Source organism: Vipera berus, assembly GCF_964194415.1.
Source record: "Vipera berus genome assembly, chromosome: 1".
Lineage (NCBI taxonomy): Eukaryota > Metazoa > Chordata > Lepidosauria > Squamata > Viperidae > Vipera > Vipera berus.
In genome coordinates, this window is record NC_138202.1 from 313242883 (window position 1) to 313267681 (window position 24799).

The 24799-nt window shown below is 37.9% G+C and overlaps 1 protein-coding gene across 1 annotated transcript in view; it reads right to left on the reverse strand.

Moving 5' to 3' along the window:
- The window catches only part of RCOR3 (REST corepressor 3), a 31213-nt gene extending 9718 nt beyond the window's left edge, over positions 1-21495 (reverse strand). Inside the window, exons 1-6 of the mRNA XM_081313774.1 lie at positions 21236-21495; positions 20170-20226; positions 8434-8511; positions 5787-5839; positions 4721-4882; positions 1329-1453 (exon numbers count right to left, since the gene is read on the reverse strand). Coding sequence (XP_081169900.1) covers positions 1329-1453; positions 4721-4882; positions 5787-5839; positions 8434-8511; positions 20170-20226; positions 21236-21407 — 647 coding nt within the window. The 5' untranslated portion in view covers positions 21408-21495. The remainder of the gene's footprint in view (positions 1-1328; positions 1454-4720; positions 4883-5786; positions 5840-8433; positions 8512-20169; positions 20227-21235) is intronic.
- Positions 21496-24799: the final 3304 nt, after the last annotated feature.

Below are 24799 nucleotides of genomic sequence, written 5' to 3' on the forward strand. Positions count from 1 at the left end.
TTAAAAAATCTCCAGTGATGTGCCCACGATTTCTGGGGGTAAGCTATTCCACTGGTTAATTGTTCTTACTGTCAGGAAGATTCTCCTTAATTCCAGGTTGCTTCTCTGTTTGATCAGTTTCCAACCATTGTTTCTTGTCCTGCCCTCTGGTGCTTTGGTGAATAACATGATCCCCTCTTCTTTGTGGCAGCCCCTCAAATACTGGAATACTGCTATCATGTCTCCCCTATTTCTTCTTTTCTTTAGACTAGCCAAACCCATTAAAACAAATTCAAACATTTCCTCTTTATTTAAAGTATCTCAGGCCAACGTGCAGGACTGTTAAAAACCCCTACTCATTTTACAAGAAATGTACAATTAAGCCTACCTTCTCTAAGACTATAAAACCTAATAGAGACCATGCAATCATCTAATACCTGCTTTGGAGTGACTAAGAGATTATTGAAATACTTGGTTCACAATACAATGTCATGTGCTCTGCTGCAACCAGAAATATTAGGATGGGTAGGAAAAAACATTCACTTCTGCCTTGTCAAAACTAGCAAAAAGGTAAGAGGGAAAAATCAGTATTTGTACTAGTAGTATTCCCCAAACTATATGTTATCTGTTCAGAAATCTGAATCAATTACAAATGAAGTTTAGTGTGAAACAGAAATGTTGACTACTGTTCACTACAGTCACAATCAACTGCTGTGGTCTTGTATGTATGCATTGGAAAGAATTATGAGAATTGCTTTTATGTGTTTTTTTATATTGCTTTTTCAATGATCTAAACAAATCCATGTAATTATAGAAACAGGCTCTGTAAATAAATCTTAAAGAACTCCTCTCTACCTTGCAAGGTATTTAGAAATGTCTAAATATTTTTCAAATTTGAGGGGAGGGCTATTTAAGAAGTGTCTGTTCAGCTATTTCTAACAATAGAACTATATACAGTATGTGAGACCACAAGGTCGAACATGCATCATACAGCATTTTATTTTCATTGGTTATAATAACACAAAAATATCTGTGGCTATAATTTAACAAATTCTATGCTCTGATGTAAGCAAGTGGGATTTCCATCTGCTTAACAAAAACAGGTACAGAGAAATAGAACAGTTTTCCCCAACTGGGTGTCCTTCAGAAATGTTGGGAACTTTCAGAATTTCAATGTTTGCGGTCCTGGGAACCAATACTTTCAACAAACTAGAAAACACGGAAATGGACAAAACTGGCATAGAACTTATTCCCTTAAACTTGAAACAGTCAAAGGAAGACAAAAACAAACAGAACAATTACTCTCTCTAAACAGGTTACTTGTTTAAAACAGATATTGCATTGCTTACCTATCACCTTGATTATTTCTATTAGCTAGTTTTCTAGCTTGGCGGTCCATTAAACTTGTTCTAGAACGTGTTTTCTTCCAGGAATAGTAATATTTTACAAGGCTTGCAATAGTCTTGTCTGGAAGCTGAAACATGGTAAGAGAGTATGCAGACTCTAGTTATAAATGCTATAGAAAAATTGGCACATAGTTTAGTATGTATGAAAAAAAAATCATAAGGTATAATTTTGTAAACAAAATACATATTACTGAAGATTAATAGTAAAACAGGAAGTTCTTTAAATATAAAGAACATTCCTTAATGTGAATAAAACATAAAAAATAAAAGTACACATTTAAAGCCCATTTGCTACAATTTTGTTTCTTTATATACACATTTATTGAGAAAAACAAGGTGGGCAGGTACACAAGAGATAGATTCCATAAACTGTTAAATATAATCTCATAATGGTAAGACAAAATATTACAAGCATCTATTAAAACAAAAAATGATTGATGAAATTATATAACTGAGTTTGTATGTATTATACCATTTTTTATCTTGAAGTTCTTTAGCTTTTGACATAGCTTGTCTCCAAGATTTTAAGTGCTTTTTTGTTTTATCTCACAGGCTTTATACAACTTCAAATATTAAAGCACTATATTTATATAATCCCTTCTTATATTTATTTATGCATTTTATGTAAAATAACAATACTAATAATAATACTAATAATTGGAAGGGACCTTGACAGTCATCTAGTCCAACCCCCTGCTCAGACAGGAATCCCTATACCTTTTCAGACAAATGGCTGTTCAGTCTTTTAAAAACTTCATTCGCAACTTCTGGAGGCAGGTTGTTCCACTGATTAATTGTTCCAACTCTCAGGAAATTTCTCCTTAGTTCTAGGTTGCTTCTCTCTTTGATTAGTTTCCATCCATTGCTTCTTGTCCTGCCTTCAGGTGCTTTGAAGAATAGCTTGACTCCCTCTTCTTTGTGGCCACCCCTGAGATATTGGAACACTATCAGGTCGCCCCTTATCCTTCTCTTCATTAAACTAGACATACCCAATTCCAGCAACCGTTCCTTATATGTTTTAGTCTCCAGTCCCTGATCATCTTTGTTGCTCTTCTCTGTACTCTTTCTAGAGTCTTGACATCTTTTTTACATTGTGGTGACCAAAAGTGGATGCAGTATTCCAAGTGTGGCCTTACCAAGGCATTGTAAAGTGGTATTAACACTTCACGTGATCTTGATTCTGTCCCTCTGTTAATGCAGTCTAGCACTGTGCTGGCATTTTTGGCAGCTGCAGTGATTGTCCACTAGGACTCCAAGATCCCTCTCACAGTTACTACTATTCAAGCAAGGTACCCCCTATACTATAAATGTGCATTTGGTTTTTCTTGCCTAAATATAGAACCTTACTTTTTTCACCACTGAACTTCATTTTGTTAGATAGCACCCAATGTTCAAGTCTGAACATTTATTAAATTTAAATTCACTCACACATTATAGAAATATAAAATCTGGGCCACATGTGGAATTTGGCAGATGTTTAATTTTATGTTTAAAAAAGGAATTACCAAAGACAATGTTCTGTAACGTGCTCAGTGATACATGTAAGTCTGAAGCTTTGAAAGAGACTAACAATACTGGACAAGTGATTATATAGAAATTATATCTATGGCAACATATGCCAAGCCGAGCAAATATTCACATGGCAACTTTCATTTTTCTAGAATATCTCTCTATCTGTACTCATATGGGAAATAAAGCATTCAGGATAAATAAATGTGACAGATAGCTAGTATTAACCTACACATTTTTTTAACATAACCTTTTGGCCCTGGGATAACGTGAGCAAGGCACATTAACTTGAGGAGGTTTCTCTTTCCAAAATCAAAGAACCAGACAGGCATGCTTGCTGAATTGCAGAGAGCTATTCTAATAAGCCTCTTGGATCATACACCACTGAGGAAGGCAACTGAGAACTCTTCTAAGTAGGATAGAATTATGGAAGCCAGTTCTTCCTTAAAGGAAATATTAATTAAATAACTATTCCAATTGAATGATATCTATGAATTGTTCTTGTTTAATAATGGAACAATAAAAACTCAATTAGAATATTTAGGGAAAAGGATAAAAAGTTAAGAAAAATACTGATTTTTTCCTAAACACATTCTTTACTGTTTTATAACTGTTATATGGAAACCCCAACACCCTGCCACAGTAGTTTTTCTAAACTTTAGCAACTTGTAAGATATGTGGACTTCAAATCCCAGACCTTCCCAGTCACCATTCTGGCTGGGAATTGAAGTCTACATATCTTAAAGTTGCCAAGGTTGAGACACACTGACATAAAGGGTCCTCTTTTGATGGAAAATAGCATATTTATGTCTATTATTTCTTAATCTTAAAAAGTGGAATTTACCTTAATCATTAATTCAGATGAAACAGCACTAGCCTTATAAATCTATTACTAATTATTAACAAACGTTTTCCTTTTACTTCTAATATTTATTTTTTAAAGCTAAAGTTGTCTCAAGTTCTAGCTTCTGTTAAGGGATGGAACTTGGAAGACAGATTTATATTACTGTTAAATACATCTTCACAACTGAAGAAAGGAAATTTGGAATGAATAAATGTAGATCTTACCTTTTAAAATGAAAAAGAATAAACAACACACCAAAATGTACACCACGAATTAGTTAAGTACTATATATCGTCAGTTTTAATTCACACCAAATGCACAATTTAACCAGTAACTATCATTGGAAATATTATAAATCAATATAATCTCTGTCTCCCTCTCTGTATGTGTGTATGTATATGTATCTGTCTCTATATGCACACATGTATGCCTGCCTTTAAAAAGAGACTCTGTAAGTGCACCTGCATCACTTGGATTTTGCAGCTTTATGCAATGATCCTGTTTCCCTAGAACAAAGACAAGTACTTTGAGTGTGTGAATTTTCCTAATGAGAGCTTATTTCCTATTACACTTCATCTTTCTTTGCTTCTGATGCTCTTATACCCATCAACAGGAAATATGATTTTGTATCTTTTCATCCATTTTGTAATTTTTAAAATTTCTTTTAATGTTTGTAGATTTTTTGTATTAATTTTCATATTCTATAAATTTATGTCATTCATTCTGGATAATTCTGAACTCCTATCTGGAGAATCTTAAAATTTGGGGGAACTGTTTTTCTATGGCATCATTATTGTATTATTTCAATGAATTTGATTTTTTCTTTTCGGAGTAGTTTCTGTATATGCCATTAGATCATAATAAAACAGATTTTTTTTATTTGGGAAAGAAAAATGTGCTTCTTAGCATGTCATACTGTAGTTTCTCTTGACCCTTGTGAAATACTCTGAAGGGTGGGGGTATCAGCAGTTTATTTCCTTACCATTTGTTGAATTCTGTGAAAGCTTTTTCCATGGAAACTGAAAGCTTGTTCAAAAAGGACTTTATCTTCAACTGTCCACTCATCTGGAAAAGGTGTAAAATTTGGGAGATCTGCAAGGGATTTCTCAATATTGTGCTTATGCCAGAACAACATTCCAAGTGCCTTTAAAAAAGAACCAAGCAGGTGTAAGTTTCATGGTTGTGCCATACTGACCTTTTACTTTCTTATGTTAATGATATGCAAGATCACATCTAGGTATGTCAGAAGACACATTTTACCCACCTAGCTGCACTTAAATGTTTTTGACTTTCTCCAATACAAGCTATATATTCTAATGTAAAAAAAAAAGAAAAAGGAAATGCACAGCTTCACATTGTACAGTATATTGTTGCAAACGTTACCACCATTTAATCCCTTGGTTCTGCTTATATTCTACATGAACAAGTTCAAAGAGTTTACTTTAAAAAAGGGAATTTTGCCCTTTCTAAATTATTGACTTATTCTCACAAAGAAGATTCAAGTAGATTATTGAAGAGTATCTGCTGTGCTATAGAACTTAAGTAATATTTACACTGAAATAACTACACTTGTGTAAATAAAAAACTGTAATTTGGGATTAAAATATTCAGCTCCATCATCTTTGACAATGCTGGCTAGATCTAATGGAAGTTGACATTTTAATTGGCCAAAGGCTTCATTAATTTTCTAAACAAGCTGACATTGAGGTAATTTGAAAATCTTCCCTTTTCATATTCAAATCAAATCTGAAGTTTAACACTACGTTCCACTCATTTTGGAAGTTAGGTTAGTTGATATAAGAAGTGAGACTTTTACCAATGACCCGTTTATTATAGAACTGGGGATACCTGAATGCCCCTTTTCCCCTTTACTTTCAGAAACATTAAAAATTTCCTTTAGAAGAAACAAAAGATGGAACATTACTTCTGTTTTCTAAAACAATAGGCACTATTTTATGATTAGATAGTTTACTTATCAAACAAAGCCTTGCAAAGAAAAATGCTAAATTGTCTTGTACTACCGGTAATTAATCTTTTAAAACTCTTACCTGTTCCACATTGTATCCATGCTTTTCCTTTGCTATAGCAATATATTCATCCACTGTGTAACAGAAGGATGCTAGAATTATTTTCTAATATATTTACAAAAAAACCCCCCACATTTTAGAATTATAGATCCCTATTACATATTATTCCTTTCTGGTTTATTTAAATACTGAAATAATATTTGTGCTACTTATGTTAATTAGTTTTATTTATCTTTATAGTGTGCTTCAATTCTACACATCTCTAAAAATATGTATATACTGAAAAGATTCTATAGGAAGGGAAAAAAGGTGTTCATCAAAACTGCAATTCCTGCAGCATTATTCAAGGGCAGTAAGAAATCGAACCATAAGCACAGAAAGGCCCATCTTGAAGTAATTCTATGGAAAGTCAAAAATCCAACTCATTACTACAGCAGAGCTTTCAAACACCTTTTCATTAGCTATATTACTTTGAGTTTTCTTCCTTCTAGCTTTTTTCTGCTTCAATGAAATAATATTACACTCAAATATGAGTGCAATACAAGGAGATTCAATGCAGTGTTTCCTTTTTTGCACCTAAAGGATCTTGATCTTTATTGAACAGCAGCTTGGATCTCTGAATGGTTAAATAAGGTAGCAAGGAAAGAGAAGAATCAGATGAAGAGTGTTAAAAGTATAAAACTAACGTGGAGAGATAAATGTGACATTTTCTTAAGTCTGATAGAAAACAGGGAGCAAGAATATTTCATTTAGAAGGACAGACTTTATTTACAAATGAATATGAAGGTGAAGACTTTATTTAAGTCCTGAAATATGCAACATAAAAATGTGATGTATTTGTTAATTTGATGCCATTTCTCTTATACTGTAACTATTTTCTGAATTGAGATGCAGATAAACTTATTAAATATCAACAATCTACAGTGAGCGAAAAAATTATTTGATCCCCTGCTGATTTTGTACGTTTGCCCACTGACAAAGAAACAATCAGTCTATAATTTTAATGGTAGCTTTATTTTAACAGTGAGAGATAGAATAACAACAAAATTCCAGAAAAACGCATTTCAAAAAAGTTATAAATTGATTTGCATTTTAATGAGTAAAATAAGTATTTGATCTCCTATCAATCAGCAAGATTTCTGGCTCCCAGGTGTCTCTTATACAGGTAACAAGCTGATATTAGGAGCACTCTCTTAAAGGGACTGCTCCTAATCTCAGCTTGTTACCTGTATAAAAGACACCTGTCCACAGCAGCAATCAATCAATCAGATTCCAAACTCTCCACCTTGGCCAAGACCAGAGCTGTCCAAGGATGTCAGGGACAAGATTGTAAATTTACAGAAGGCTGGAATGGGCTACAAGACTATCGCCAAGCAGCTTGGTGCAAAGGTGACAACAGTTGGTGCGATTATTCGCAAATGGAAGAAACACAAAATAACTGTCAATCTCCCTCCGTCTGGGGCTCCATGCAAGATCTCACCTCATGGAGTTTCAATGATCATGAGAATGGTGAGGAATCAGCCCAGAACTACACGGGAGGATCTTTTCAATGATCTCAAGGCAGCTGGGACCATAGTCACCAAGAAAACAATTGTTAACACACTACGCTGGGAAGGACTGAAATCTTGCAGCGCCCACAAGGTCCCCCTGCTCAAGAAAGCACATGTACAGGCCCATCTGAAGCTTACCAGTGAACATCTGGATGATTCAGAGGAGACCTGGGTGAAAGTGCTGTGGCCAGATGAGACCAAAATCAAGCTCTCTGGCATCAACTCAACTCACTGTGTTTGGAGAAGGAGGAATGCTGCCTATGACCCCAAGAACATCATCCCCACCGTCAAACATGGAGATGGAAACATATTTTGGGGGTGTTTTTCTGCTAAGGGGGATGGATGGGGCCATGTACCATCAAATCTTGGGTAAGAACCACTTTTCCTCATCAAGGGCATTGAATTGGGTCATGGATGGGTATTCCAGCACGGCAATGACCCAAATCACACGGCCAAGGCAACAAAGGAGTGGCTCAAGAAGAAACACATTAAGGTCCTGGATCTGTGGAGGGAGCTGAAGGTTCAAGCTGCCAAACATCAGCCTCGAAACCTTAATGACTTGGAGAGGATCTGCAAAGAGGAGCGGGACAAAATCTCTCCTAAGATGTGTGCAAACCTGGTAGCCAACTACAAGAAACATCTGACCTCTGTGATTGCCAACAAGGGTTTTGCCACCAGGTACTAAGTAAAGTCTTGCAAATATTTTATTAGATTGGATAATTTTTTACTAGATAGGTTAATTACATCCCAAAAATTTAACTTATTCATTGCACTGAGGTCAAAACACAAAATTGGAATAGCATTCAAGATGTAGCTTTTAAAAAGCATTTTAACATTTTAAAGCAGTACATGCATCAGAGATGCTCTGCACATTATAAAATTCCAAGTAGCATTTTCAAATAGAAATCAATACAATATCCACAGACAGGTAATAACTGATTATTGACTGATCAGATATATACATTTAGAGCAAAAATCTATGCTTGTATCACCTGCACATCAGTTTCACATTAATTTGTGCAATGAAATGTTTTATATGTTGCGATTTATAATCTGTGATGTAATCCTTATACATATTAATTCCCAGGACTCTATTTAATGCAGTTTATCAAACTTACATTTGGCATCAGAAATATTATGATAAGGAGACCACACAAGCATCCCTCCATTGTCTTTATCTGTGTATTTTGTAGCTCCTGAAAGACAAGTTAATATGTTCAGTACTTCAAAGAATACCTAATCGAGATAATAAAAATATTAAAACGTATTAAGTCAAAGGAAGCATAACCTGATCAATGTTTTATTAATATGCAATTAGACAAAACTATTCTGTATTTTTCACCTTGTCAGTAATGAAACACAGAAACAATGGAAAACTTTTTCAAGTAGCATAGGCTAGAATTCATTCCAATGAGAACTTTGCTGAACCACCCCTGGTACATCTAAAATAATTTCATGTGCTGAGCATCTAGAACAGGGTTGTCAAACTGCTGGCCCATGGGCCGGATGCGTCACATGAAAGCTGTGCCCACCCCATTGCCGGCAATGGCAAAATTGTCCCGATACATTGCACGACGTCACATGACAGACATCGTGAGTTTGACATGTCTGATCTAGAATAATACGTTTAGTTCTTATCCCTATTATGAAAAAGTTATCTTAAGAAAAAGCTCTTAACACCATGTAAGGGGAGACATAGTTAATGCGTATGAAAGATAGCTGTTATCTATCCTTGCAAAATAATTAACAAGAGGGGTAACAGAAAAAATTAAATCTGAAATACAAACTGAACCTCTTACTTATTTTCCTATGAAGTTGTGGAATATAATGCATTCTTTACATTATATTGCTTCTCAAACCCTTGTCGTAGCAAGTAGCACCATCTAGATTATCTTAAAAAGCTATGAAGCATCATCTCTGGTTACTACTTGGATGGGAAGCCACCAGAAAATCCTAGGGCTTTAGACTAGATTGGAAAGTCAAAAAAGGCAACAGCAAGCCACTTCTTTACTGATATCAAGAAAACAATAAGGACTTTGTAAAGTCACCAGGAATCATTACTAATTCATATCACTGAATGCTATGAGACATGTCCTGAAAAAACGTTGCTTAAAGCAAAATTTTCCAACTCGGAGACTATTCAACCCTTCCTGAAGGATTGCCATTAGTTTTCTACATCATTAATAGAAATGCTGTGAAGTGTTAGAGTTGAAGATTACCACTAGCTCCAAATTTATCCTATTATGAGATGAAAATAAAATTGTCTGAGAATAAAAAGCTTTAGGGCCACACTGATGGGGGAAGCAATTTTTTTAAAAATATGTTCACTCATATTATTCACTAAATAAATGTTCGCACACCAAGTAATTGGCAAAAGCAGAGAATGGGCAAAGAAAATGGACATACTTAGGTTCCCACTACTAAATAGTGTCATCTTGCGGGACTAAGCAGGCATGCCTTATCATGCATCTCTGAGATTCAGAAGACCTTGACCCTCTATAGTCTGAAAGGCTGTGAGCACAGGTGTCAAACTCAATCACGTCACGTGATGTATCGTGACATATCACATTTTTTGCCTTTGCGGAGCTGAGGGTGTGGCCTGCATGTGACGCGTATGGCCTGCAGGCCGCCAGTTTCACACCCCTGACCTAGAGCATTAGGGCTTTTTTTTTCTCACTATGGCATTAGGGCTAGGATGTTAGGGGAGCTGAAGCTCAAGTATTTATTTTTGTGTAATTAAAATACCTCAGTTTTTCTTCTTTGCTTTGGATTATTCTTAATATTGATTATACAGTTTTATATTAGAGTATTATTGATTGTTAGCTATCTAGAGTTATGTATCTAAAATTGTTGGCCCTATAATATATTTGAATAAATATTAAAAAAAGAAAAGAAATTACAACTGAATTCCTGATCAAGTAGTCTCTTGGTAGGGGAAACAAAGGGCAGATTTGCTCAGATTTATCCAAGCTCATGATAATGCATTATGCCTGTTTCTCCTATATGCATGATTAAAATGCTGACAATAGTTCATTTAGCCTAGTTTAAGCATGATACATAAACATCGGACTGTTGCATCATTAAACTAGAAGCTTGGCAATGAAACCACAGAAAGTAGAGGAAAAAATAATTGACTCTCCAGTTTAATGAAAGCAAATGAAATCATAGCCCTGTGTTCCTACATCATGCTAACCTAGGCCAAAAATACCAGATAGCTTACTTGCCATAGTCACTCAAGGAAAAGACCAGCAGTCATTGCTTAATCATTAATCTATATAAGCATGATGTGGAAATGTGATAAGAACGTAAGCTGAAAAAGTCTCCCAATGCAGAAAAGAGAAAGATGAGAAAACAGCAAAAACAAACTTAACATGCCTAAGATAGGATAGGTAGTCAACAAGGCATGGGGCAATAGATAGTCAAACCTCAGTCGCATGCACCTAATCTAATAGGGACTGAATGCAGTCAGCAATAAAAGTACTAGCATTTGTGATGCTAAATAAACATGAGCATTAGTAATTAAAGATGAAATCTGTTTCCATCCTAAGGTGCTGATATCAAGGATTGTGAGAACAGTGATTAGTCTTTCCCCATTAGAGCAAAAATCTCATCTATGTGTTGTAGGATATATAATCACATTTAGGGAAGATCAACCGAAATCAGATTTGTCATGAATTGATGATTTGAATGGATCTATTTTACTATGATTAACTCTGAATTCAACTTGTGGCAAAGATCCTAGGAATGTTTTCAAAACAAGAAAATAAAGATTCCCAAACTCTAATATCTTCAAACTGAGATAAAATCTAGAACACCATAACTACAGAAAACATGAAGTATTTATTAAAGCCGTATATAAAAAATTTTATTAGCTGCTCAATTATGAATTTGAGATGGCAGCCATATAAATTGAAATAAATAAATGTTTTATAATATACATTTATTTATACATTTAATAATGACTAGTTGGTATACAACAGGAATCTGAGTGCGACACGGAATGATTTCTGTGTGGAGGCATCTAAAAATTACCATGATTGGCAAGTCAGTAAATAAAATGATCAATGAAGAAAACCAGGACACAAAGGTAGATATAGGTAGTCCTTGGAATATGAGCATTTTTTCAGCAACTGTTCAAAGTTATGATGGCACTGAATGAATGGTACCTATGATGGATCCTCGTAGTTCCAGCTGTTGAAATATCCCATGATCACAATTTCTTACATTTCCAGCTGGCTTCCCACAAGCAAAATCAATGGGAATGCTGTCAGGAAGTTGGAAGTTGTGGTAATGAGCAGTCCTTGCTTAATGGTGGCCACCAGGACTGCCGGAATTGCCACAGCTAAACAGTGTGGTCACGTGACATTGTACTTTATAATGTCACTTAGTGACACAAATCCTGGTCCCAACTGTTGTTGTAGCCTGAGGACTACCTGTATTCTTTCTGAGAAATTAGAATAATATCCTTGAAGATAATTACTAAAAGAAAAGACATGATAAAACACCCAGCCGGGTTCTGGGCATCTATACTGCATTGCTAAATTATAGTCATACAAAAAGAGGGTAATAAATTTTGTAAACAAATAAAAATAAAATTTGGTCTTAATAGAAGGAAAAGGTAATTATTCTATAATATTATCAAAAACTAACCAGCCTACAGAATTATTATACTTTAATTTTTATTGTAAAAAATTAATATCAGTATTAAAAATTCAAGAACATTTTACCTGATACTAAAAATTATATATGATAATGTTGAAGATAAAATACTGCATACAATTAATTTAGAAATACAAGATGAAAACTGAAAAATATAATTAAATCATGCAATAATTATACATTTACTGATTTAATTTACTTTTACATTTTTATTTTTTTTGTTGCAACTTAAACCAGAAGTTCTAGAAATTTAGCATATTTTATTATTGCATGTTGCAGAAAAAACACACCAAATACAAATAGTCCTCAACTTACAACAGTTCATTTAGTGACCATTCAAAGTTACAAATCGCACTAAAGCGATTTATGACTTACAACCATTGCAGCATCCTCATGGTCACATGATCAAAATCTGGATAATTGACAACTGGTGACTGGGGTCAGGTCATGTCATCACCTTTTGCAACCTTCGGATAAGCAAAGTCAATGGGGAAGCCAGATTCACTTAGCAAACATGTTACTAACTTAAGAACTGTAATAATTCATTTAACAACTTTGGCAAGAAAGATTGCAAAATGGAGCAAAACTCAACAAATGTTTCACTTAGAAACATACATTTTGGGCTTAATTGTGGTTGTAAGTCTAGGATTACCTATAACTCATCTGAAAACAAGGAACTGAAAAACTAAAAGAAAAATGTTGTATATTATGTTTCCTGTTATACCACTGATACAAAAAGCATTCATTTCAAAGGCAAAACAAGGTGAGAAAAAAGAGGGAATAATATTTGCTATATAATAAAGTATTGTCCATAGGGTTTTCAAAATGTCAAAATGACAGAATGATCTCAGTTCGAATCCAAGGCAAACCATTCAATATCACAGTAGTCCAAGTCTATGCCCTAACCACCGGTGCTGAAGAGGATGAAATTGACTGGTTCTATGAAGCTCTACAGCACCTTGTAGAACTAACACCAAAAAATGATGTCCTTATCATCATGGGGGATTGGAATGCTAAAGTAGGAAGCCAAAAGATAACCGGAATAACAGGCAACTTTGGCCTTGGAGTACAAAATGAAGCAGGGCACAGGCTGATAGAATTTTGTCAAGAGAATACGATGGTCATAGCAAACACTCTTTTCCAACAACCCAAGAGACGGCTCTACACATGGACATCACCAGACGGTCAACACAGAAATCAGATTGACTATATGCTCTGCAGCCAAAGATGGAGAAGCTCTATACAGTCAGTAAAAACAAGACCAGGAGCTGACTGTGGCTCAGACCATGAGCTTCTCCTTGCAAAGTTTAGGCTTAAACTGAAGAAAGTAGGGAAAAGCACTAGGCCACTCAGGTATGAATTAAATCATATCCCTGTTGAATATACAGTAGAGGTGACAAATAGATTTAAGGAATTAGATCTGATAGACAGAGTGCCTGAAGAACTATGGACAGAGGTTCATGACATTGTACAACAGGTAGCAACCAAAACCATCCCAAAGAAAAAGAAATGCAAGAAAGCAAAATGGCTGTCTGAGGAAGCTTTGCAAATAGCTGAGGAAAGGAGGGAAGCGAAAGGCAAGGGAGAAAAACATAGATATGCCCAATTGAATGCAGAATTCCAGAGAATAGCTAGAAGAGATAAGAATGCCTTCTTAAATGAACAGTGCAAAGAAATAGAAGAAAACAATAGAATAGGGAGGACCAGAGATCTTTTCAAGAAAATTGGAGAGATGAAGGGAACGTTTAATGCAAAAATGGGCATGATAAAGGACCAAAATGGCAGGGACCTAACAGAGGCAGAAGAGATTAAGAAGAGGTGGCAAAATTACACAGAGGAACTATACAAGAATGAGCTTAACGTCCCTGATAATCACAATGAGGTGGTCACTGACCTCGAGCCAGACATCCTAGAATGTGAAGTGAAGTGGGCCTTAGAAAAGCTTAGCAACAACAAAGCTAGTGGAGGTGACAGTATTCCAGCTGAGCTATTCAAAATCTTAAAAGACAGTGCAGTAAAAGTGCTACACTCAATTTGCCAGCAAATTTGGAAAACTCAACAGTGGCCACAGGATTGGAAAAGATCAGTTTACATTCCAATTCCAAAGAAAGGCAGTGCCAAAGAATGTTCAAACTATCGCACCATTGCACTCATTTCTCATGCTAGTAAAGTCATGCTTAAAATCCTACAAGCTAGACTTCAGCAGTATGTGGATCGAGAACTACCAGAAGTACAGGCAGGATTTCGAAGAGGCAGAGGAACTAGAGATCAAATTGCCAACATACGCTGGATCATGGAGAAAGCTAGGGAGTTCCAGAAAAACATCTACTTCTGCTTCATTGACTATGCTAAAGCCTTTGATTGTGTGGATCATAACAAACTGTGGCAAGTTCTTAAAGAGATGGGAGTACCAGACCATCTTATTTGTCTCTTGAGAAACCTATATGCGGGTCAAGAAGCAACAGTGAGAACTGGACACGGAACCACTGATTGGTTCAAAATTGGGAAAGGAGTCCGGCAAGGCTGTATACTGTCGCCCTGCCTATTTAACTTATATGCAGAGCACATCATGAGAAAGGCAGGGCTAGATGAATCAAAAGTTGGAATTAAGATTGCCGGAAGAAATATCAACAACCTAAGATACGCAGATGATACGACTCTAATGGCAGAAAGTGAAGAAGAACTAAAGAGCCTCTTGTTGCGGGTGAAGAAGGAGAGTGCAAAACTTGGGTTGAAACTTAACATTAAGAAAACCAAGATCATGGCATCTGGCCCTCTCAATTCCTGGCAAATAGATGGGGAAGAAATGGAAGTAGTGACAGATTTTATTTTCCTGGGCTCCAAGATCACCGCAGATGGGGACTGTAGCCAAGAAATTAAAAGACGCTTGCTCCTGGGGAGGAAAGCCATGGCAAATCTAGATAGCACACTAAAAAGCAGAGACATCACCCTGTCAACAAAAGTGCGTATAGTCAAGGCTATGGTCTTCCCAGTTGCAATGTATGGCAGTGAAAGTTGGACCATAAGAAAGGCCGAGCGCCAAAGAATTGAGGCCTTTGAACTCTGGTGCTGGAGAAGACTCCTGCGAGTTCCTTGGACTGCAAGGTGATCAAACCGGTCAGTCCTAGAGATCAACCCTGACTGCTCTTTAGAAGGCCAGATCCTGAAGCTAAAACTCAAATACTTTGGCCACCTAATGAGAAGGAAGGACTCACTGGAGAAGAGCCTCATGCTGGGAAAGATCGAGGGCAATAGAAGAAGGGGACGACAGAGAATGAGGTGGATGGATGGAGTCACTGAAGCAGTAGGCATGAGCTTAAATGGACTCCAGAAGATGGTAGAGGACAGGAAGGCCTGGAGGAATGTTGTCCATAGGGTCGCGATGGGTCGGACACGACTTCGCAGCTAACAACAACAACATATAATAAAGTGATTAGCTGATCATTTCAGTTTTTCTGAACCTAAAATACTACCAGCAATTTGACTTCTGAGCCTTTTAAAAACTTTTAGCATATCACATAAATCCAACATCATAATCTAATTTGTGCGGAATAAACTTCATTGTCCTTTTGTGGTTTGTTAATTTGTTAATTATGTTATTAATAACTATGTTAATAAAGTATTAATATTTGTTAAATTGATGTATTTCCAAGCACAATCCAATTTTTTATCTTAATTTGAAAAGAACCTTTTAGGAAACATTTTATAATGATCTTTCCATTTATTCAACTATTTCAGAAAAATGCCACAAAGAACGGTGTTGTAATAGTAGTAGCTCCAACAGCAGTAGAAAAGAGAAAAAAATAATTTCCCACACATTTTCTGGGTTTTTTCAGGATTTCCCTACCTTTCGCCTGGTCCTAGCTTCCCTGCAAGCCTTCCTAGTGAAGGCTTTTTTTTAATAAGTTACCAAAGAAAATTCTTCATTTTCCCATTTTTTTTATTAAATGGCAGTTTAATTCTATGGTAACAATACTGGCATATATTTTATCATTCAGATAATTTGATTTCTTCTTAATTAACTGCTAAATTTCTTTTTGTATTTTGCTTGTGTCCCCAGGTCATTTTGGGTTCTTTCTTTTGACTAAGTGGAAGTACTGTGTGCCTGTCCTGATATAAAATTTGGTCCACACCCCCCCACCCCCGCAATAACTAACCTGGAAGACACAACATCTGCAAACCGTGTTCTCTTCGTGACACATTGGACACTTTACAATGGAAACTGAAAGAAGTTCTTTTCCCTTCCCTTCCCTTCCCTCATATCTCCAGCTGACATGAAAGCATTTACCAGAGCCTCCCCTTAACATGGAATGGTACTAGGCCTTGAGGGGAAAGTAACAATGGTAGGTTTAGTCTTTCTTTCTTTTGAAATTTGCTGATTCTGCACATACATGTTGCATGAGCACATTCAAAGGGAGCTTGACTATCAACTTGGTCTCTGTTCTGACATGGCTTCAGTGATCTTCCAGAACAGTACTACTCTCATGTTCAAGAGTAGCCTAAACAAAAGCTGATAGGCACAGGAGGAGTTTCACCATAAAGCAACACAGAGAACCTCTCTCTTTTTCTTCCCTCTCTGCAACTTTTCTGCTTTCACCGCTGATCAGTTATACTTGTCCAAGCCTTGAAGCTGAGCTCCCCACTCCCCGCCCAAGGATGCAAAAGAGAGCCCAATCTGGTAAGAGTCACTTTCTTACTGCCCAGTGTAGAATAGTTCTGAAATCACAACAAAAGCTCGAGAGAAAAGGCATATACCCTATACCACCCAATAGATACCATGCTGATAGGTATCTTTTGATCGTATTACCAAAAGGACTCACTTGATGAAACATATCAGATTACAAATTGCCACAGCTTGTTGTCTTCTTAAAGGAGAAAGCATTATTTTGTCAAGGAACAGCTAAGGGCAACTTTAACTATCTCAGGTATGGGTTGAGATGAGAAGAAGAAGAAAAAAATGCCAGAGCATGTTCATGTCATGCGTAAGCGCAAATGAAGAAAATATCTTTAGGTAACATGTCATCCATCTCAAACCGGGTGATTTCTCATATGAAAATGTTTAGACTTTGATATTTCAAATTCCCTACTGAACAGAAAAGATATGAGTAATATAATAAAATTATTATAAAATATTATATGAGCTCTGGTGGCGCAGTGGTTAGACTGCGTATTGCTGGCTGACTCTGGTCACTGCTGACCAGCTCAAGGTTGATTCAGCCTTCCATCCTTTCAAGGTCAGTAGCTTGAGGACCCAGATTGTTGGGGGCAATATGCTGACTTTGTAAACTGCTTAGAGAGTGCGATAAAGACTATGAAGCAATATATAAGTCTTATTGCTATTGCTATTCAATCGATACTTTTCTACTAGGGAAAGTAAACTGGGTAAATGTAAAATTTAAATAGAGAGAATTCAATTAAAGAAAACAACTAGGTAAAATACATAAAAACCAAATTCATGGGTTTAATCTATTGAGCAAAAAATAGAAAGTAAACTTAGGGAAAGAGAGTACATGAGAAATCAAGACAATTCTTCTAGCCTGGCACACTATAGGCACCAAATACTAATAGCAATCCATTCTTAACATGTTCCATAAATCTTTAATACCAGTACCACTGCTCAAGAAGCACTGTAGTATAGATAGGTAGCTCAAAATTCCCAGTTCAATACCTGGGAAGATTCTGGAAAAGATAATCAAGCAACGAATCAGCAAACACCTAGAGGCAAACAAAATCTCTACCAAAAGCCAACATGGGTTTGTCATAAACAGTTCATGCCAGACAAATCTTATTGCATTCTTTGAGCAGGTGACAAAATTAGTGGACCAGAGGAATGCTGTGGATATAATTTACTTTGACTTCAGTAAGGCATTTGATAAAGTAGACCACAACCTACTACTTGATAAGATAGAAAAATGTGGGTTAGACAGCATCACCACCAGATGGATTCCTAGCTGGCTGACCTCAGCATGTGGTCCTCACTAGAACAGCAACTACATGGAGGGAAGTGTGTAATGAGGTGCCCCAGGGCTCTGTTCTGGCCCCAGTGCTCTTCAACATCTTCATGAGGGACAGATGGAGAACTCATCAAATTTGCAAAGGACACCAAGCTGGCAGGAATAGCCAACACTCCAGAAGATAGGCTTAAGATGCTCCAACATGGAGCTGTGAATGCTCTAACACTGGAAGTTTTTAAGAAGGGACTGGACAGCCATTTGTCCGAAATAGTATAGGGTTTCCTGCCTGAGCAGGGGCTTGGACTAGATGACCTCCAAGGTTCCTTCCAACTTTTATCATCATCATCATCATTATAGATACAGAAGGATCTTGACAGACTTGAACATTGGGCGCTACCTAACAAAATGAAATTCAATGGTGAAAAAAGTAAGGTTCTGCATTTAGGCAAGAAAAAACAAATGCACAGGTATAGTATACCTTGCTCAATAGTAGTAACTGTGAGAGGGATCTTGGAGTCCTAGTGGACAATCATTTAAATATGAACCAGCAATGTGCTGCAACTGCCAAAAAAGCCAACCCAGTGCTAGGTTGCATTAACAGAGGGATAGAATCAAAATCACGTTAAGTATTAATACTACTTTATAATACCTTGATAAGGCCACACTTGGAATACTGCAAAGAAAAAAAGATGTTGAGACTCTAGAAAGAGTAGAGAAGAGCAACAAAGATGATTAGGGGACTGGAGACTAAAACATATTTTAAAATGACAAATGATAATCCTGGAAGTTAAGTTGGTCAGAGAGAAAAAGCTATTAGATAAGTTGTTGTCATCTACTGCTATTTTCTTATAAATATCCAGTTCTGTGAAATTATTAATCAATTGACTCAATAAGTTTTATGGAATACATAATAAACTTAGGTGGTTATGAGTTGTTTCACACTTCAGCCATCAGCAACCTATCTGATGAATTGCATACATAGATTATGCTTCTCTTATAGTTGAGACCAAATGGATGAATTGTAAACAAATATGACAATCCCAAATTATCTACAACTATACTAAATAGGAACTCTATCATACAGGAACAATAACAGCTGTGAAGTGCCAAATGACTTTTGTTAAATGTCTAAACAGCATATCAAACAAACTTCTGGGGACAAACAAGAAACACAACAAACCGAGAATGGACAATACTTCAATTGCAAATTCTTCTTTTACTAGTATTGTTTAGGGTATTACTTAATTTATATTACATATGCAAAAGTAAAAAGCAGTTTTAAAATCAAGAATCCAACCACAAATTCTGTCAACCACTGACAATATTTTAAAATATGACAAATAGAAACAAAAGCCAACAGTATATATGACATGTACAACAAAACTAAACTTGAAGCTTTTTATTGTTGAGACAGTTTTCTAGCTACAAAATTAAACATTTATAATTGACAAGTTTTTAATAGCAATAATGAAATATTTCTAAAAAAGAGAAACAGTTTGCTTCTTTTTTAAAACAAAAGATTCAGAATCACCATGGAGTGAAGTAATAGTTTCAAGAGAAGGGCGCCATTATGGCAGCAGTAATCAACTGACACAGATTGTCCAGGTCTACGGAAAATAAGAGTTAGTAGTGCTTCCTTGTAGATATGGCTAGAAATAAGACTATATTTGGATAATAGTGATGCCCTGCTAATACAGTACATGCAAATTAAGACTAAGTCAGTGTCAAGAAATGCAAGTTTGTCTATTCCATCATCACATGGGGAACAGAAGTATTACTTATTATATTGAAAACTTCATTACTCTCCACTTTTAAAGATTGGAAAATCAAGGAAGCATGGCTTTCCAATATTCTTGGAATAAAATACTCTTTTCAAACTACTGTAGATGCAAGGCAGGTAAGTTTTTGAAAATTTAAAATCCTTTCTTTCTTACTTAGACAGGAAGACCCACCTTCTCCATACATAAGGCCTGCTTATTTCAACTTCCAAACAGCAAAAGCTGGCTCTGCAAACCTTCAGTGACCATGAACAAGCTGCACAAAGCCTTGGGGGAGGGGTGCCAAAGAAACTCCTACACCTTTAACCTTCACCAAAGCAACTCTCCTCCTTTCACCCTCACATAATATTCAACAGAATGCATTCAATTACATTCTCATTATAATGAACACATGCAATAAGCTCCCATTTTTGAAAATAGCACAGAGATATCAAGTTACAATTTTAAATATATATATATTTACCAGGATCAAAGTCAGGGATGCGAGCTTGATAGTCTGCTCCGACCCTCATTCCTACATCTGCAATGGAAGAAAAAATAAATGCATCTCTTAGAGGGGCGGAGGAGAAAGGACGCCTTTCTCTTCAATGATTGAAGTATAGTCGTTACAAATTAAAATGTGAAGATTGTGATCGAGAAGCATCACAGACAATGCAATAGACAATTACCAATAAGCACAAGCCTTGCTGCTTTGATAGCCTCAAAGCCTTAGAACAAGTAGGAAGAGAGAAAGAAGAAAAAAAGAGATTACTCTCCTCCTCCCCCCCCCCCCGCATATACACCGGAAAAAGAAATGCCTACTTCCCTTTAACATTCCAGGTATGGATTAATTTCCAGAGAGGCAACAATTGTGTTAAAAGAAATACAGAAAGAAACAGAAACAGTCCCTTTACTTTATTGTGCTGAGACAGCACAATGTTGCGTGGGTGTATGTATTGAATGCATTCCTAGCAGAGAAAAACAAGACAGAAAGGGCTGCACGTAGCTAGACCTGCGTGCACCACTCTTCATGGCAATCCTTCTTTCATAGTCGGACACCCACAACGTACTCGTTCGCAAGGTTATATGCCACTAAACGTGTACGGTTGTACACACACGTAAAATGCCATGCAGTACCGCGCCTGAACTGCGGTTGCATTACACGTGTGCCCATTGTGAAAATGCACACCCACTCTCCACGGGATAGACGGATGATGGACAGACGGACAAGCAGACAGACAGACAGACAGACAGACAGACACACACACACACACACACACACAAATAGCGTGCGCGCGCCCGAGGGAAATAGAGAACGCGAGCGCGTACACCTCTACACTCACGTTATCCGCACCCTGTAGACCCTATCGCGCGCGCACCTCTCACACTCTTTTGCACGAGCGCGCGCGCGCATGCTCGCGCATACACCCCAACACAGACTATAGAGACTCAGTGCAGTCGCCACAGCCAGCCAGTACAGAGGGGCGACGTAACTAGGCCCAAGTCTACCCGCTCGGGGAAAAAAGGGTGGGGGAAGATAAAGCCCGCACCGTGCTCGTCGCCGCTGTCACCGCCGCCGCCACCGCTGCCGCTTTCCGGCTCGTAAAAGTTCCCGTTGGAACCGGGGCTGCTGCCGCCACCGCCGTTCTTGGTGCCGTTGGGGGCCGCCCTGTTCTTAGCGCCCACCAGGAGCTCGGCTCCTTTCTCCATCATGCCCGGCATGACGGCTACCCAAGAGAGGGGCGGCCGGCGGTGGCAGCGACTGCCGAAGGGGGGGAAAGTTAATGTGGAGCCGCCATGTTGGTGCCCCTTTCCCCCGCCCCCCCCCGCGGCTCGGGCCGCCGCGGCGCCGGCGCCTCCTTCGTTCTCCCCCCCTCACTTTACTCGTCTCCTCCGCCCACGGGTAGGGGATCCCTCCGCCGCAGCCCAGCCGGATCTAGCCTCACACGTTGGGAACGTTCGGCGAAGGCGGTAGCGGCGGAGCTTCGCTGCTGTCTTCTGCCGCGCGGAGTTGGCAGAACCGCTCCTTCCGCGGCTATCTGAGCGCCGCTTTATAAGGCTCTTGCTGCTCTTCGGTTACCAAGCGCCGAGACTGCTTTCCTTCAGCTCGGCGGGACCCCTCGCGTGAACCCGGTCGTGCGCACGTTGGCTTCTCTCTTATCGGAGGAGGATGTGCTCCCGGGTTAAATAGAGCTTGCACCGCCGTTTTGAGCGTGCCTTTGGCAATTGTGGATTGGTGTTCTCTGTCTGCTCTCATTCCGGCACTTTTTTCATGGCTTGTGAAATTTGTCACCCTGTATTTTTATGCTTCACTGTTTTAAAGTGTGAGGCGTAAACGTGATACGATTCGGGTTATCGGCACGATGAAAGGGGAGGAAGATGAGGATGAAAACTTATTTCATATTCCAGGGGGTAGTGAAAAGGGAGGGGGGGCGCAAACATTCTGGGGGGAATCCTCTGGGGTTACAGGAAAATTATAGTCACAAAAATACTCTGGACTTTTTGAAGTTAATGCTTAAGCAGGTGTCCTTTGGGCTGACTAACTGTAATTTCAACATTGCTGAATGATTACCACGTGTGAAATGAATCAAGTGGGTTGGGATCCAACTATTCAGGGTAGGAACTCAAAAGTAACCCAGGCAGATGCCACCTAGTCTGCTTGAACTCAGCCCCCAAAGGGGAACACACCCTTTTTCTTGCTAAGTAGTTCCACTGCCAAACTGTTCTTGCTATTATATTAGGAACAGATTTTATTCCTAATATTCCATATGTCATTTTATAACTGAAACCATTTTATGCATCTGGCACTCGGTGTTTTGTCTGAGCAGTTGACAACTCCTGGCTGATCTTGTTTAGGCTTTGAAACTAAGCAGAATTGGTCTCGCATATATTTACCTTTCTAGAAGATCTCCAAAGGAATGGCAAAGATGGAGGCTAGTCTGGAGAGACAAAACATGAAGCATTATTGATGAAAACTGACTTTCTCTCTGAATTCCCCAGAAAACTAGTGTGGAAAGTCAGCTCCCCAGAGAAGGAAATATTAAAAGGGTGGGAAAATACATTTCCTAAAAAGAAGTTAAAGAGGCAGAAAAGCATGCCCAGGTTTTCTTAATAGCCCCAAGTCTCCCTCCCCCAAGCAGGAACCAACTATAGAAATGCAGATGTAAACCATTCAGGAAGGTTGAAGCTAAGAAGACTTCAGACATCTAAAATCTACATACCCCGGCCCCAGGGAGGTGGGCTGGGACAGACAACCAGCAAGAATCCTAGAGGGGCACACCTAGGCTCAGGACAGAATACGTGACAAAGGAAATACAAAGCTTGAAACAGGAAACAACTCCAGACAATAGAGTCCAGGGGGTATAAAACCCACTACCCTCATGTGCTCAGCCCTTCTTTTTCTGTTGGATCCATCTTTCTGTCTGGCTTTCCTCTGCAATAAACTACAACCTTCTTCCCAAAGCAGTCGCCATGTTTATTCCCCGCTTGGAGGAACCATGATGAAGACTTTTCTTCCAGCACTAGGAAGTTTTTCCTGGAGTTTACGCCATTAAAGCCTGACTTTTACAGCTGCTTGGTCTAAATGAAAGAATGGATGTAGTGAAAAACAGAAGGCTTTTGGAGTTAGAATGGTTTGAGATTTGGGTGGCATGGATATCTAAAGTACAATAAAATGAAGATTAATGCAGCTTTTAAAATTCATTTTGTTAGATGTGCCAGCTTGAGAATATGAAACATACAACCCTAGGCCCGTGATGGCGAACCTATGGCACGGGTGCCATAGGTGGTGCGCAGAGCCCTCTCTATGGGCATGCACGCCGTTGCCCCAGTCCTAGGCCTTCAGCTGGGTTTTATAAAACCTTTTCGCTTTAGGCCTCCGCCACCGTGTGCAAAAAAAGGTTTAATCAATCAATTTCAACTTGTCGCGGGGGAAAAAAAAGTTCTCGCAAAGTTGGAATTGATTGATTGAACTTTTTAGTCCCACCCAGTCTGCTGTTATCACTGCAGCCATCCCCACCCAATGGGCCATTCCCACCCAATGGGCCACACCCACCCAAAGGGCCATGCCCACCCAGCACCCAATGATACATAAGTGGGTTCTGAGTTGCAGTTTGGGCACTCAGTCTCTAAAAGGTTCGCCATCACAGGCCAGGGGTAGGCAACCTTGGCTCTTTTATGACTCATGGACTTCAACTCCCAGAATTCCTGAGCCAGCATGGTTGGCTCAGGAATTCTGGGAGTTGAAGTCCAAGAGTCATAAAAGAGCCGAGGTTGCCTACCCCTGCCCTAGGCTATCCCTTGGATCTCAGCACAGGAAGCATTTTATAGAATAGAAATGATGAGTAGACATAAATGATTGGCTTGCTTTGATGCATTAGAATTTTGTTAAGGAGAATGTAAAATAAAAACGAGAACTCATGGTAAAAGTATATTCTGGTTAGTGGTAATTATTAGAAAGATTTAAACTAGATAAAATAACTTGGATTTTGAACAATGTAAGATGAATTTGAAATGGAATTATTTATTTATTTATTTATTTTAATTCCATTTATATCCCGCCCTTCTCCGAAGACTCAGGGCGGCTTACAAGCTTAGCAGTAGCCAATTATGTACAAATGATGAAGATGTTATTACTAAAATGTATCAACTTTTTATTGAAATATGAAATAGAAGAGGAAGAAGTGAAAATGTATGGTAAAATGGGCTAAAACGTTGGCTACAATATAAATTGGATCAGAGGGAGAAAATATGGTTGAAAGGATTGAAATTTACACTATGTCATGATCTTAAACGTAAATTTTATAAAAGGTATTGTTGGTACATACAACAACTATCCAGAATGTCTAAATGTTCTTCAAACTTATGCTGGAACTATAACCAACAAGAAAGGACACGTTATGGTTGGTGGGCAAGTAAAAAAGCCAGAAAATGTTGGAATCAATTACATATAATAATACAGAAGATTCTAAAGACTCATATACAATTGAAACCTGAGACTTTTATTTTGGGATTCATTTATAAGCTGGAAAAAATTATGGAACTTTATCATATATGACAACTGGAGTAAGATTGTGTAATACACAAAGGTTAAAAAAAATCAACTTTACCCATAA